This window comes from Jatropha curcas, chromosome 8 (assembly GCF_041381405.1).
Source record: "Jatropha curcas cultivar XTBG-Jc1 chromosome 8, XTBG_Jcur_1.0, whole genome shotgun sequence".
Classification (NCBI taxonomy): Eukaryota; Viridiplantae; Streptophyta; class Magnoliopsida; order Malpighiales; family Euphorbiaceae; genus Jatropha; species Jatropha curcas.
Genome location: NC_143158.1, coordinates 2,260,205 through 2,275,535, shown reverse-complemented (window position 1 = coordinate 2,275,535; position 15,331 = coordinate 2,260,205). Strand labels below are relative to the sequence as shown.

General features: G+C 35.8%; 1 protein-coding gene and 1 long non-coding RNA gene across 7 annotated transcripts; both read left to right on the top strand.

Annotated features, from left to right (window-relative positions):
- Positions 1 to 30: 30 nt before the first annotated feature.
- On the top strand, positions 31 to 3,789 carry LOC119370024 (uncharacterized). Its single transcript, XR_005177582.2, has 2 exons — positions 31 to 2,138; positions 3,258 to 3,789. It is a non-coding gene; the product is annotated as an uncharacterized LOC119370024 (long non-coding RNA).
- An 836-nt stretch (positions 3,790 to 4,625) lies between these two features.
- LOC105637857 (putative RNA-dependent RNA polymerase 5) lies at positions 4,626 to 15,308 on the top strand. Of its 6 annotated transcripts, none has more exons than XM_020680817.3 (19): positions 4,626 to 5,361; positions 5,471 to 5,591; positions 5,691 to 5,826; positions 6,155 to 6,229; positions 6,616 to 6,808; positions 7,316 to 7,514; positions 7,659 to 7,746; positions 7,858 to 8,001; positions 8,812 to 8,883; positions 8,987 to 9,058; positions 10,095 to 10,198; positions 10,591 to 10,739; positions 11,004 to 11,226; positions 12,055 to 12,280; positions 13,320 to 13,465; positions 13,798 to 13,963; positions 14,215 to 14,359; positions 14,490 to 14,650; positions 14,759 to 15,308. In XM_020680817.3, the coding sequence occupies exons 1-19, from the start codon at positions 5,043 to 5,045 to the stop codon at positions 15,041 to 15,043; spliced, it is 3,024 nt and encodes a 1,007-aa protein (XP_020536476.1). In that variant the 5' UTR covers positions 4,626 to 5,042; the 3' UTR covers positions 15,044 to 15,308. The 6 variants fall into 6 exon arrangements, with proteins under 6 accessions (XP_020536476.1, XP_020536473.1, XP_012076891.1 ...); XM_020680814.3 differs by having other exon boundaries at positions 5,447 to 5,591; XM_012221501.4 differs by having other exon boundaries at positions 4,626 to 5,364.
- Positions 15,309 to 15,331: the final 23 nt, after the last annotated feature.

Below are 15,331 nucleotides of genomic sequence, written 5' to 3'. Positions count from 1 at the left end.
CTCTAATCTTCTTAGACCGATCCCCTTCTCTTTTTTCTTCTTTTCTGTGACAATTTCAGTATGCTCAAGCCTATGTGATGAGTGGTTTGCAAGGGTGCCACTTCTAGCAACACAGGCATTTTCCTTAAAGCTTGCAGTCTTTGGGTCATCTCCATCAAATAGGTTTTCTCTAGTTGTATTTACCTGAGCAATTGGGTGCTTTGCTGCATTTTACATTATTAATCTATCATTAGTGACCTCTGTTTTTATTCCATAATTGGATTCTTGTTCTCTTGTGATCACAATTGTTCTATTTGTTCTCATTCCTCCTGATGTGATCCGAGGGAGTCATTACCAAGAAGAAAATTTTTCAATGCAATGCTCCAGTTGTTCACAAGGTGCTACTTTGTTTGAAGTAATTAGGTGCACTTCATTTCTGATCTGTGATCATTGACTTCAATTTGTGGTAAAAACTCCAAGAGTTCATTTACATCATCATAGTTAATGAGCCAACCACCATGGATATATTAGCACTGCTGCTGGTGCAACTGTCAATATAAAACTCAACTAAGAGGGAAAAGGAGATGAACAACAGGTTGCGGGTTTGCAAACGAGAGAAATGTGGTAGCTGTGAAGAGGATTTGATTTTGGCAGAAGTAAATTGACCCATGTGTGTCCCTTGCGCTTACCAATTATGTATTTCTCAGTTTGTACAAACATGGCGGTAACTACAGCCATAATAGAAGGTAACCTAAGAGAAGCCAGCGCATAAGATCGCTCCTCGGAACAATAAACGACCGCCAACACGTTTGCGACTGCCTCAAATCTGTTGCCGACATCACTGAAAGACAAGATCAATTAACTGCAAAGGATATATGATATCGGGTTTTCGCCGGACGAAAAAACTTTTCTCCTCTTCTATACCAACAAGTCCGACCTACTAATTAATGAAATAGGAAAATGAAACGCCGCCACCTCTGCAGCGCGATTTCAAAACCGAACAAGGATGGGAAAATTCAGCCAGCGGGAAATTGATGTGGCGAAGAATGACAGAAATTTAGGTGGGTTGCCGCAGTTTAACGACGGGCAAAACACTGCGTTATCCACGTGGATTTGATGATGTGTCATACCAATACTTGACGGAAGTTCGTACACATGGCATTTTACGATGACGTGGCTATACTGCTGACTTGATACTTGCCATGTGTCCTTCAGTTGACGTCATCAGCCAAATTCTGTTAGTGTCATGTTGTCAATTTAAATGATGCTGCTCGCGTCCACGTGGCAATCTGTGATGACGTGTCGGTCATTGGCCCATGTGCATACAGGTAGACACAAGGCTAGTCCAGCTGATGTGGCAGTAAGATCCAATGTGGCTACGTGGCAATACACGTTGACGTGTAAACTTTTCTACCTGTATACGTGGCTCGACTCCTGACATCGGCAGTGCTGCGTGTTGCGCTCTTGTACATGTCTGTTGCCACGTTTCATGCGAGTACACATGGAAATTTTTTATTGTGTGGCTCAAGCCACGTGGTCATTTACCATTCCATGTCGTGACACTTGGATGTGTGCTTATGTGGCACTACTCTACGTGGATCGCGGTGCGTTGATGCGGATGACGTGTCTCCTTCTTTAGATTACGTAGATTACAGACGGCTACGACAGACAAACGTGGCACTTATTTGTTGGCTACAGGAGAACCAGGTCAAACAACTCTATCGTTCTTTACTCTCCCAATTGGCGTTTCTTCTTCGTTCTTTTCCAGTTTTCCTGTAAGGAAAATTGGAACTCCATAATGCAGATGAGAATTCCGTATTCTTGCTGAGCGGCTCTGTCTCTCATTCTGGGTCTAATAGAATTCTGATTATTTGGAAATATGCGATCTTTATATATTCTGAGTTTTTCTTATCAAAATTCTATTCAATTAGTTTCCTGCCTTTCCAACTGGCGATATTATTTGATGTATATGATTCTGTTTCCAGGTACAACTTGTAATATAGGCTTCATTAGAGTATGTCCAGTTTATATGAGCTTGGCATCACGGTATCTTGCTCTGGGCTTGACGGTGACGCTGGAAAGAATGTCCTGGATGACTTTGTAGTTCTTTACCACAGCCGAGTTGACAATGTCACTGAATGCTTCTAAATGTAACTCAAGTAAGCCTTCTCAAAAAGGCCTGGTTGTTTTGAGAGGATACTGTTGAGAGGCCACTCCATTGTGTTTAAAGTGGGCTCCTTTAACTCTATAAGTATTGGGTTTTAATATATCAGTCACTCAAACTTGCTTTTCTAGGCTAGCTATTTCTAAATGATATGTCGAGAATGGTAAATGAAAATAGGCTCTGCAATTTGTTTTGGAATTGTCAAAGTGTTTGAAGTTTGAACCTTCTATCAAGTTTTGGAATATGATGTTTTCATAAGATGAGATATGAAAGAGATGTCTATATCAGAATAAAATAGCTTGAATTCCCTAACTATGAAAAGTACTAGATGTTATTTAGGTCCTTGAAGCAGTAGGCAGTTATACCACCAGCCATAAGATCAACAGATTGAGGATTTACTGCCTATTCACCCAGTACTTTATATAAGTCCCTCCTATCTCAAAGTGCAAATGTTGGTTTAGAGCAGGGGAGTTTATGTGTTCGCGGGTGATTGATGCTGCATACTCCTAAATAAATGTATGATATCAAGGTGAATGATGCTCAAGCTCAACTATCTGCAATTATGTACCTGTAGTCAAAAAATTGGTTTTGACAGCACAGAGGAAGGAGGGGTGATAAAATATAAGTAGTACCTTCTCTAGTTAGAGTTATCCGCATTCTAGAGGAAGTCTTGCTAGACCAAATGTATGTGCTGATCCCATCTGAAACATTGGATTAGGATGCATTCAAACAGCATGGGAATTTTTACTTCTTTCTGTCATTTTTGTTGTTGTTCTCCAAATTTGATTTTAATGGGAAAATTCCAGGAAGAGGGAGTGTTTATCTACTACACATGAGGATAAAACTACAAAAGAAAGAAAACGTACATAAAGTTAAAAACATTATACTATTATAGAGTACATCTGCTATGTTAAATTTAAAGCTTCCATCCTTATAAGTGTAATTGGATTTGCTACAAAATTTATGAGAATTTGTTGTTTGTATCTGCAACATACAGTTTTGTACCATGATTTATAATCAGATTATACACAGTTTAAACGAAGCACTTTTCACTCATTTCCTCTTTATGGTTAAAGAATTGGATGGAAAATTAGTTTTGTCATTTTCTTTTCAGATGGGACTGCAGAAAATAATGAAGGGCTTATGGACACTAACATCTCATTTTTCATGGAGTCAAAATTGAGAAATCCAACAGCATAGTTTATCAGTCTGTCTTTTTAATTTCATGCAACACTTTGATGCACCAGCGGAGCTGATATAATACCTCTTCACATGGAATCATTGGAAAGGGCCAGGCTTGGTTCAATTGCCCCTATGCTATGGTTGCTCCAGAAGATGGACGCCAAAGAAATTGCAAGTATTTACTATCAATTGTGACAAAGAAGCATACTCAAACCTAGTAATTGGCTCTTCCTTTCAGTTTCAGTATTGGCAGCAAAAGATGGCAGTTTATGATCCTAAAATCAGCAGCTCCTGCCCATATTTTTGAGTGACTTAATGAGAATGTATTTCATGTTGGGACTTGGAAGCGTGGAGGCTTTGTATGTTCAAGTATAACATATTTCTGTGACATTTGTATTTTTTTCCATTGGGTTTTCTTCTTACCCTTAAGATTTAAATGGTAAATTCCTCTTTTTTTTCTTTTATCCAAGAGTTCGCATATGGGAAATCAGAAATACATGGCACTTCATGGCTTTAAATGGTATGTCCGCTTGATAGCAGAATCGTAGAATGTGGAATAATAGAACTATTGTATTTATATATAACTCATGGATAATATTGTTGTTTATTTAAAAAAAAAATAAAAAAGATATGTGATCCATTACTTACAGATGAAGTTGTTCAGAGTGAATGGTCATGTCGTGGTCTTCTCTTTACTCTTACAAAAAAGGATCAAAAGCTACGACAGCTATTTTTATTAGTGGAGTTCCTTTTCCGAGGAAGAGCGACAACTTTCTTGGCATTTTCTTACATTAGTAACTCGGCGCTTTAGTCTCTTCATGTACCAGTACAATTATCAATTCCACCACACACAAAAGGTTTATACTTCAAAATTAGAATTAATTTCATTTTGAAAAATCTGAATTTCCATTTTTTTCAAAACTAGCATAGTTTATCAGTCTCGACTCATCTTCTGATGCTGTTTCTGCTGATTTGGTTTCCATTTTTTTTCAAGCACGTAAAATTTTTTATTTCAAAACATGGAAATCAAATCAGCAGAAACAGCATCAGAAGATGAGTCCAGTCCAGCGTTGTAAGATTATGCAGGCTAAGCTATTTAAATTCAAGATAAGAATGAACTTTTGATTTGATTGACGTGGCAGTATGCAACTTTCCACTGTGTATGTACATGAAAATTATCAAGCCCAAGGCTTTTTGCTATTATTGAAGTACTATCTTACTTCCTTAGCATGAGAGGAAAGGGTGTTTTCGTCATAACATCAAACAGCAGTTTATTTATATCTCATTTTACGCCATAATGTGAGAAAGAAAAAAAACAAGCTATAACGACCTTGCGGTGCATGCAAATGCAAGCTCTGGTTCGAGAACACTGAGATGGAAGCCTTTTAAACTTCATAGAAAATAAATTTGTCATTTTTGTTGAATACCACGTGTACTTTCTCTGTGTCCGGAGCTGTCTAATTTATTTATTTTTTTGTTTTTATTTATTTGAAAGCGTATAGCCAGTAGAATCATGATTAGCCACTACACTAGCCTCCTGTAGAAGAGCGGGAAAAAACATCGGTGGAAACGCAAAGAAGCTAGAAAGAACCAAAACAGCAAGACTACGGCGTTCTTTCCGCCTTCAATCCTCGTCGTCCAAAATTTTAAAAACCAGAATAACCCCACTCTCTTCCTTGCATGTCAAATAGCTCTTAACTATAACTCATCTTCCCCCATGGCCGATACTTTTTCAGTGCAGCTGCCTCCTTCTGTGGAGCAACTTATTGCTGAAATCTGCACGAAGCAGCAACAACCGCGTCTTGGAAATCAAGCGCGGCGGGAGCTAGCTTCAATTGGAGAAGACGAGGCTCTGGAAATACTCCGTACGATTTCTTCCACCGAGATTAAAAAAACTTTCGACGGCTTTGTTTTTTATTTGGTTAAAAAGTGGGCAACCAATAATGGTTCTCCTGGTAAACGCCTTTGTTTGTCCCCACAGTCGCCGCAGCAGTCGAGTCGCAGTCCCACAACTACTCGACTAATGATGCCCGCTCGTTGTACTCCCCCTCCATTTTTCTTTGTAGTTCATTATTTTTTGTAGTGTGCATATGGATGGATCCTTATTTCTGTTGATTATAGGTGAATCTGTTTTTCAATCTCCAGTGCATTTGGAAAGTAGATTCAGTTCTGCGAGTTCGAGTGCAGCGGTAATTAGCCCACAGTTGGAGGCCTTGGGCGAGCTCGAATTTAGAAAAGCATTTCTTATATTAAGTTATATGGGCGGGTACGTTCTGTTGGCTACATTGATTCTTGCAGTTGCTGCATGTGGGCTTATATGTTATTGCCCTTTTTTCCTTTTAATTTTTGTTATTCAAAACAACAGTTATAAACTGGAGAATGTGATATCTGCGGAGAAGATTCGTGGGATAAAAGATTTGCCGATGGACAAATTTGAAATTGAAGTTTGGAACTCCATAGGCTTTAAATGTGGCTATGTCAAAGACAACGAACGCCCGAGGGTATTATTTTTATGGATAATATTTTCGTTTTATGTATCATTTCTTGAATGTATTTCGATGTTTGTTATGGGTATCCCAATGTTATGTACGTTGAGTTCATATCTCTAGAAATCTTTGGAATCAAATAATCTTAATTGTTGTCTGAAATTTTTAAAATTATGAAATTTTTAAAATTATGGCAGTGACCTTGGAGATTTTTGTTGCTTGGATCTTAGCTATGCTTTTAAAGAAATAAGATCAGAATTTGATTTTGATTTCTGAAACATACAATATGCAATTGTTATTGATATCTGCGTTTGTTTTGTTCTTTTGGGCTTCTGTATTGCAGTATTTTGTTTGGGATTGCGGCATAACGCACATATACCACTGCCATGTTTATGCAGATGGAACTTACAGGTTCAAGGTTTGTATTTTCTTCAGCCATTTGCACAATGCAGATGTTTTATATGTGCATGTTCATTAACATGTAGAGTCTCTGGTTTTGAGAGGCTACATTTGGTTTTAAACATAATAATTCTCGTAGAATTCACCTCAATTGCAGTTCAAAAGACTGGTCAGGCCCGAATGAAAGTTGTGTTCTAATTGTCATTTTTACCACATAGTAGTTCCTCCTGTATATTTTAATCTTGCAATCAAAAATCATTATTCTGAACTTATGGCACAGTTTTTAAGGAAGCTTCAGGACCTTTACTCTCCATTGCTTAGTGTCTGAATGCTTTTATCTCTATTAGGATGTAAGCTTGCATTATCAATCTATATATACATAAACATTCATTAAGTTTATTTCAGGGTCCCCATCTTACCACATTGAGCAATTTCCTTCAAAGGGCATTAGGAGATGATAATGTCTTGATGGTCAAGTTTGCAGAAGAGGAAACTGAAGAGAGAAGTTCAGCAAGTAGCTCGGTTCATTACTATGCTAATTACAAGAAATTAGCTATAGAAGGGGTTCTTGTTGGTTTGCGTCGTTACCGCTTTTTCGGTGAGCCTATAGCCTTGTTATCATTTAATAATTGTGGATCCTAACGCTCTTTCTATTATCAAACTGCTAGTCTAGCTTTGAAATCATTTGTTTGTTTTTGAAGTCTCAACATGTATTAATGGCATGTATTTGAAGGCTGTATACTATGTGTACCTCTCATTGATGAACCTCCTTTTTCAACAACAAAAATGAACACATTTTGGTTTAGGAAATCTGATTTGACTGCAAGGCTAAAATGCATGCTTTATAATATCTCTGAGTCTGTCCCTATGCCCCTACCTCCCAACAAAAAGAATAAAAAAAATTCAGGCGCAACTGGATTTTATTTAAAATCATCTGTTCATTTTTTAAACTTAAATTTACCAAATAAAGAGCCAATAATTACATTTTCTTATTTATTATTTTGTTGGGCTACCGTAGCAGGCTGTACCTGACCCTTTCATGTGATTTTTAATGTTAAATTTTTTCCGCCAATTTTTCTTTGGTAACTATATGTTTGCTGACCAGTGTTCAAGGATGGAGGCAAAGAAGCAAAGAAGAAAGATCCAACTACTTCACCTGTGAAGTGCTTTTTTGTTCGGACAGAGTCTAATGCATCTAGCGACAGTCCAGATTATATTTTACATGGGAAAACAATTGGAGAAGCTAGATCTATGTTCATGAATGTAAACAAATTGCTGCCCAGTTTGTCCAAATATATGGCTAGGTTGGTCATATGAAGATCTCTATCTCCCTTGCCCATGAACCATGTTTAGATATGTTTTATTAATAATCTGAAAGCAAAATTTTTTTTTTTTTTTTTTTTTTTTTTTTTTTTTTTTTTTTTTTTTTTTTGTTTTTAAAAATGCAGACTAAGTCTCGTTTTGTCAAAGACGCTGAAGCTAGATGTTGATTTATCAGGCGTAAATATTGAAAAAATTGATGATATACAGTGCCGGGTATGGTTTAAAATTCTTCAATATTGCTTCCATTGAATTGAGCTACCAATCATAATTTGCTTTATCTACTTGATTCCAATCTTAACATTTGGTCTTTTTTGGCTTTTTCAGGATAATAATGGTAATGTTCTTGAAGATAAAGATGGAAAACCTCGCATCCATACTGATGGGACTGGGTTTATATCAGAGGACTTGGCTAGTAAATGCCCAAAGAATGTATTCAAAGGCAAATCCAATAATGCTAGCAACATAGAGGTTTGTGGTTGTTGGGCTTGATTTTCAATTACTCCTAGCTTAAAATGTAAGGTAATGCTAAGAAAATATTTCTGAACATTTATTTTATAATCAATGAAATTTCTGACGCTCAGACACCATTAGGTTTAATGTTTACGTCTATGAATTTATGCTTGATGCACCACTTAAAAGCTTGAGAATGTTCCCTCTTTGATCTGCATATCATTTCTAATATGCATAGAGGAAATAAATATGTTTCTTGTTTACATTCTCTCATACTATTTCTTATAGAAGTTTTTTCCCCCTCTTGAAAGAGGATTTTTTTTTTTTTGGTTATTCTGTCCTAGTAGCTGTGTATGCAACACATAGTTTGAACTGCATTGTCAAGCAATGTTTATTGTGTTGCAGAGGTGGGAAGTGCAGCTGTCATATTACACTCCTTAACCTTTAGTACATTAAATCTGCTTGTTTCTCCTTCTATGTAACAGTTAGGTAGTGGAAAGATTCTTTGCTGATTTATTTCTTAACATGTTTGTTCATGTTGTGCTAATATAACAAATGTGCAAGTGCTCGGTCATTCTCACATTCGTATGTGTAAGCTCCTATAGTTGTATTGCACCTCTATTGTTTTCCTTGATTTAAAACTGGATTTTTTAATTTTCTTTTAATCAGTTCAAGTCTATGGCTTGAATGTTTTTTTTTTTTATTGTGCTTTTATTCTAGCTGACCCCAACTAGTTTGGATTAAGGTTTAGTGGTTGTTATTGTTGTATTGTGGCACTGGCAAGTAATGCAACTTATCCTCTGATCACTTGTGTTTCAACGTTTTCAGGGGTTACTTGATTGCATTGAATCCAGGAAACTTCCAGAAACAAAAATTCCAGAACCTCGTAATGGAGAATTGGTAGATCTGAAAGCTTTTTCGTGCTTCTTTTAGGTCCTTAATTAGTTGGACTTAGTGGCACTTATCTTTCCTCTTTTATTTTTTTGATTTTTTCTCTTTTAAGCCCTTGCTTATTCAGTTTCGCATGTTCAACAATGGTGGTGCTTACAAAGGAACTTTCCTTGTTAATAAGAAGGTAGATCTTTGCCATTTGCCATTTTCCATTCTAGAGGTTTTTGAAATTCTTAGGTCCTAACTGTCATTGTGTTGTTGCTTTTTGTATTCTACCTTTAGATCATATTGAGACACTGGCAGTTTACAGATTGTCGGTCCCTTTAACTTGGAAGTAAATCAGCATTTTTAATTTCTCCTTTTTCTAAAAGATAATTTATCTTTTATATTTTAATTTTTGATTAAGATTGATAAAAGTAGCAAATATATGGAAATGGTTGAGCAAATACAATGGCAGCCAGGATCAATTCACAGAGCCATTTCATTTACCATTTTAGTTAGTCTGTACTTATGCTTGGATTATTGTTGTGATAAAATAGCATAGGCTAGGCAAACATTACAAACATTTTGGATGACTTGAATATCATGCAACTATGCCTTTTTGCTAAGGTTCTCTTGTTTTTGTGGGTTGAGTTTGGTGTTGTTCTGGGCTTACTATTTTGAAGCTAGTAATTGTTTTGATCTAATCTCATTTCAGTACCACTGTTTTTCTCCATAATCTCTCATGTGGATTTGCAATTTAGATGCTAACATGACTTTGTGAAGTATGGCTTCGTGATTTCAGAAAAAAACAAAAAAAAAGGAAGTATTGCTTAAAATATCTGTGATATAAACTATGATAAAAGAAATCTATTGGAAAAGGTTTCATCCATAATATGTTATAAAATATTTGACATCAATGTTAGCTTAAACGTCATGCCTTACAAATAATAACATGAATATTAAGTAGATGATAAATCAAGCTACAGCCAATATGATTTGATAGTTGTTTTGCTCATCGTTTTTTCACATTCTTTATAGGGTTCAACTCTAACATTAATCTGTCCTTTTCATTTTCTAATTTTTTTGTTCTCTCTTTATTTTGTTAATATGCATAAAAATTTATCATAAACAGACTTCACAAAGCTTCTAATAAGGTCCCCAGATTACTTGTTTCTTTCTTCATCTTATGTGTTTCTAATACTTCTACCTATGTGGATTCCGGTTTCCACCTTATGCAGCTTCCCTCTGGAACCATCCAAGTTCGACCTTCAATGACCAAAGTTGATCCTGATGCAGAGCCCAAAGCTTGCTCCCAGAATTCACTGGAGATTGTTTCAACAAGGTAGATCTTACCTTTGCATTTATTTTTGTGCTTCTTCAATGTCGTATGTTCTCTGCTGTTACTTTAAAAGTAGATATAGTATCCTTTAAACCCCTTAGTTAATTGTGCCCTTGTAAATGCACAAAATGCTTTCTATGCTATAACTGAACAAATGAAGTACTCTTATTATGGTAAAATAAAATATTCACATGATTCTTTTGTGAGTAAATTTGAGAAGGAAACTTCCGAAAAATCAGGATTTCGTGGAAGTATTAAGGTATTTGACTGGCTTCCCCATGATGAATTTGGTTGTAAAATTCTGATTGACAGAACCTGTAAGGAGAAATTTGAAGATCTATTTGTTTCCTAATATTTTCTATGGTTTATGACTTTTCTGCTTGTGCATTTTCTAGCAATCGGCCAAAGAGAGCATATCTGTCGAGGTATCTAATTCCACTTCTTCGCGCTGGTGGGGTTCCAGAAGAGTTTTTTATGGATTTGTTGAAGAATGCTTTGGAAGACACACAAGGTGCCCTCACAAAGAAGCATGCAGCCTTACGAGGTATTTTCCTGATAATCTGTCCATATCTTTTGTTACACAACTCTTTTAGGCTTTGTTTTTTTACATCATCATAAGAGAGGTTTGCTTTTCAATAATCTCATGAGGTGGTTCAAAAGTCTACCATCTTGTTTAATTATCTATTTTATCTATCTATTTAATTATGCTTTCTTTTTATTCTAAAAAACAAAGAAAAAGAAAGATGTGCTTCCCCTTCATTGCTTTCAATTTATTGGTGTTTCCAAAATGGTTTTGCTTTACACTTAGTGACCATTGTCAACGGTGAGATGGATGATTACACTTTGGCAAAAATGCTTCTTTCGGGGATTCCTTTGGAAGAACCATTTGTCCAACATCACCTGCGCATATTGATGAAGGAAGAGAAGAAAAACCTTAGAGGGGGACGTATACCCATCCCTGAATCATATTATTTAATGGGAACAGCTGATCCCACTGGGCGTCTAGAGAGTGATGAAGTTTGCGTAATATTGTAAGTTTTTGGAAAATTTCCCTTCTTTTGTTATGTTCAGCGTGTAATTTTGTTAGTGGAAGTGATCTTTCGCATGATACTAAATTTAAATTGAGTGCTTTTACCATCACTTGTTTGTGGCACCAGTTCAAATTGAATCTCTATAGAAAAAGACAGCGGTTAGGTGTTGAACCTGAATCATTAACCTTAGATTCTTGGTATTATTTTTTGCTTAGAAAATGTTTTTGACTAAAATATCCTATATTGTTCTGATCAATGTTCGAGTTGGAGATATTTCAGGATTAAAATGTGCAAAATATAATATACTACGCTGGTCAGCAGCTCAAAATATGGTTTCGTGATACTGAACAAAGGGGTTTTGCTATATATTGGCAAATGATTGGTTAAGATGTTGAGAGAAAGACAGATCAATAAATAGACTGAAGAAAAAGCTGCAAAAATGACCAACCTCACTTATAGGGCTTTAATCCATTGATAGATGGAACATGTGCACACATTGATGAATTCTCACTTCTCTATAATTTTCTCTGACTATTAATTAGCTCTAGACCTCTATGGATTCCTCAGGAAAGTAAAGTAGAAAAAATGTGAGCAACACAATACCAGAGTCATTGTTATGCATCTGGCAAATGTGAGCTTTCATCTAGTGTCATTTCTCATAATTTATTGGCATATTATTAATCCCCATCTGTCCACCCACCCAACCAGAAAAAAGTCTCTCTCCAACATTTGAGGTTGCTATTTTCAAATTGAAATATATATAGTTAAATGGGAACAATGTCTTCCCTTTGTCCATATCTTTATAAGTGCTCTATATGAAATATACAGAGATAATGGTCAGATTTCGGGGAAAGTGTTAGTGTATCGAAATCCTGGTCTGCATTTTGGAGATGTACATATTCTAAATGCAACATATGTGAAGGATTTGGAAGATTTTGTAGGAAATGCAAAGTATGGTATATTCTTCCCTTGTAGAGGACCTCGGTCATTAGCAGATGAGATGGCAGGAGGTGACTTTGATGGTGACACATACTTTGTATCAAGAAATCCTGAGGTCAGTATTTATTTTCCTAGGCCGCAATTTTCCTTTCTTTTTGTTTTTTTTTGCAATTAATGTTTAGTATGTTTTTTATTTGAAGAATGTTTCAAATTTATATGTCAAAGTATCATATCTGTTGAAGATTTTGAAAGTGAAATACCCATTCTGAGCCGTGAGCATGATCTTTATGCACATGTTACATAGAGGACTTTTCTTGACCCAAATAAAAAGAAAAAGAAAAAATAGCTGTGCTTAAGCTCTGCAGATAAGAGTTTGAGGTTAGCTCATATTGAATATCATTGGTTGTATGGGCTGCAGAAATGTCCTGTGGGAGAGAGGTGAATTAGAGGTTTTATCTATTCAATAACAAAATCACTGCTAATCTTGCACCACAAATCTCTTTCAGTACCTAGGATTGAAAGATGAAGAACACTGAAACGTATATTACACCAATAAACATGTGGATGCAAATCTTGTTATATACAAATCTTTCAAATATATAGAGATATAAAACGAAACTAGTTTTCACCTAATACACAGGTTTCTCCCCTAACTTAAAGGCTAGCTGTAAGTTCTACCATATCTTGGTAAAAGCTTCTAGAATTGACTGTAATCTTATCTGATTTTCTGCTAATCATACACCATACGTATCTAGACTAATCTTTAGCAAAATATTATATTTCTGTTGAAAGCATTTCCATATGCTATTGGTTGCTTACTACAGTATTTACCTTTTATCCTGCTGGTTGAGAGCTGAGACAATTCATGCCTTTTCTTATCTCTAATTTTTGGGAGCAAGGAAAAAAATGGAGTCATCTGTGGCTTGCCATATATTCAATTCATTGTTTTTTCAAATAATGTTACTTCGTGTGTGTTATCCACTTGCATGCCACCTGCTTATGTTTGCTTGTTGATGTCTTTCTATTAGAAATTAGTGAAGAAATGCATTGCATGATCCTGAAAGTTCCAGTTTATTTTAATTCTAGGTTGTCCCTAATTGAGCAAGCTAAGCACCTATATCAAATTTTTTTTTTTTTTTTCTTTATCATTTCAGCTGTTGGAGAAATTCAAACAAAGTCAACCTTTCATACCCCTGTCTTCAACTGATGATATGCCTAACAAGCAACCATGTAAATTTTCTGAGATGGAGCTGGAGGATGAGCTATTCAAATTATTTTTGACAGCTAGATTCCAGCCAAAGTATGCACTTGACTGATTCCATGTATAATGTCCTGTTGCTTGCATATTTATGACTTATGCTTACTGCATTTGGCTTTGTGCTGATAGACCTAATTATCTTTCAACAACATATTGGAAGTGTATTTTGGTTTTAATAACGTATAGAATCATCCTGTCAAGGCAGTTGTCTCTAAATTTTTCTCCAAATTTGTTGCATGCTTGGTAGCAGGTGGAATAAACACTTATGTTTTTTGACTCAGTGCATTTTTATTTTCTATTTCTTATGAGTATGTTGTGGCCTATTTTTCTTGGAATCCGTAATGATATAATTTAATTATTTTTGCTGTTCTCAGCCATGCTGCGGGTGTGGCAGCTGATAGTTGGTCAGCATTAATGGATAGGTATCTAACATTGGAAGATGATAGAAGTGATGAAAGAGACCACATGAAGAGGAATATGGTTGAGTTAATTGATAAATATTATGATGCTCTAGATGCACCAAAGAAAGGTGGAAAAAAGGTTAGTTTTTCCCTTTTCTTGACTTTATATACATGTAAAATATGTTCTGAGATTGTCGATTTACTTTTCCTAAGCTCTAATGCAGCCAAGTTTGAATTTGGACCTGTGCATAGATATCCTTGTCTGAAAATACTCGATCAAATAATATTTCATTGAGGCTTACACTGTTCATGAGCTTTGGTTGAACCAGAGAGTACGTGCAATTATAGATTTATAGTTTGTCTGCTGTTAACATAACCTGTTTTACACAGATTTTTATCCCAGAAGAATTGAAGGCAGAGTTGTTCCCACATCATATGGAAAGGGAAAAAGAGATTTCTTACACATCTACATCAATTCTGGGATTAATTTATGACAAGGTCAAATCATTTGAAGAAGCAGATCCACCAGAAATTGGTAAGAAATCTCTCTATCAGAATTTTTAACTTCTTAACATCGTGGGAATATCAAATTACTCCTGGTATTTACATATTATTGCATTCGTGTATTCAAAATTTAAGCAATGACTACTTTTAATATGTTGTAGAAGTTTGGAAACTCCCTTCTTTCAACGACAGAGTCTCAGAGCCATGCCTGGAGAAATGGAAGACGCTTCATAATCAGTACAGGCAAGAGATGACAATTGCTCTAAAGAACAAAGAGACCAAAGATAAGACTGCTAAGGAAGTCTACAAAAAATATAAGGAGGTAACTTTTAACACGATTTCTTCATATATGGTTTTGATGTTTCCCAGTTAAAATTATATTAGGTTTCCTTATTTATGCCTTATCTTAACTCGCTGGTCCTTGGGACAGATATTATATGAAGCTGCAGAATTTGAGGAGAGCAAGAGGAAGGAGGATGACATATTTGAAGAGGCTCTTGCTATTTATGAGGTTTGTTATAACCATGCCATAACCAAACAAGCTGAAAAAAGGCCTGGAGCTGCTGCGGAAAAAAAGCCTCCTGCTGGCTATTGTGGGTTCGCTTGGAAGGTAGCAGGGCAGGCCCTTTGCAAACTGTACTCAAGGAAACAGGCCAACTGTGAAAAGACAATGATGATATACACGACGCCGTCTGCTCTGAAGGAGTTATTATAGGATATTATATAGTTTAAAGAATGGTGGTATATATTATAATGTAGTGCTTATAGGTTAAATTAAGTAATGGATGTATAATGTGCAATGTATATCTATAGTGAAGCCCATGGTTATGGTCTCATTAGCATTAGTTAAATGTTTTAGGACTGCTAGAAGTAAGCACGGGCGTCCCAAAATAGGTCAAGGGTCTAAGTAGGTACAGGGAGAATATGAACAATGTCATGTTTGCTGGCTCTTATTGAATTATTGATGGTCATTATGGGTATCATCCACGTATTAAACAGTGAT

Excerpts from the sequence above, each read along its gene's own strand:
- LOC105637857 (XM_020680813.3), top strand. The coding sequence starts at position 5,043 with ATGGCCGATACTTTTTCAGTGCAGCTGCCTCCTTCTGTGGAGCAACTT. Across the intron at positions 6,809-7,315 it reads GCGTCGTTACCGCTTTTTCG|TGTTCAAGGATGGAGGCAAA; the intron begins GTGAGCCTATAG and ends TTTGCTGACCAG. Across the intron at positions 10,199-10,590 it reads CTGGAGATTGTTTCAACAAG|CAATCGGCCAAAGAGAGCAT; the intron begins GTAGATCTTACC and ends TGCATTTTCTAG.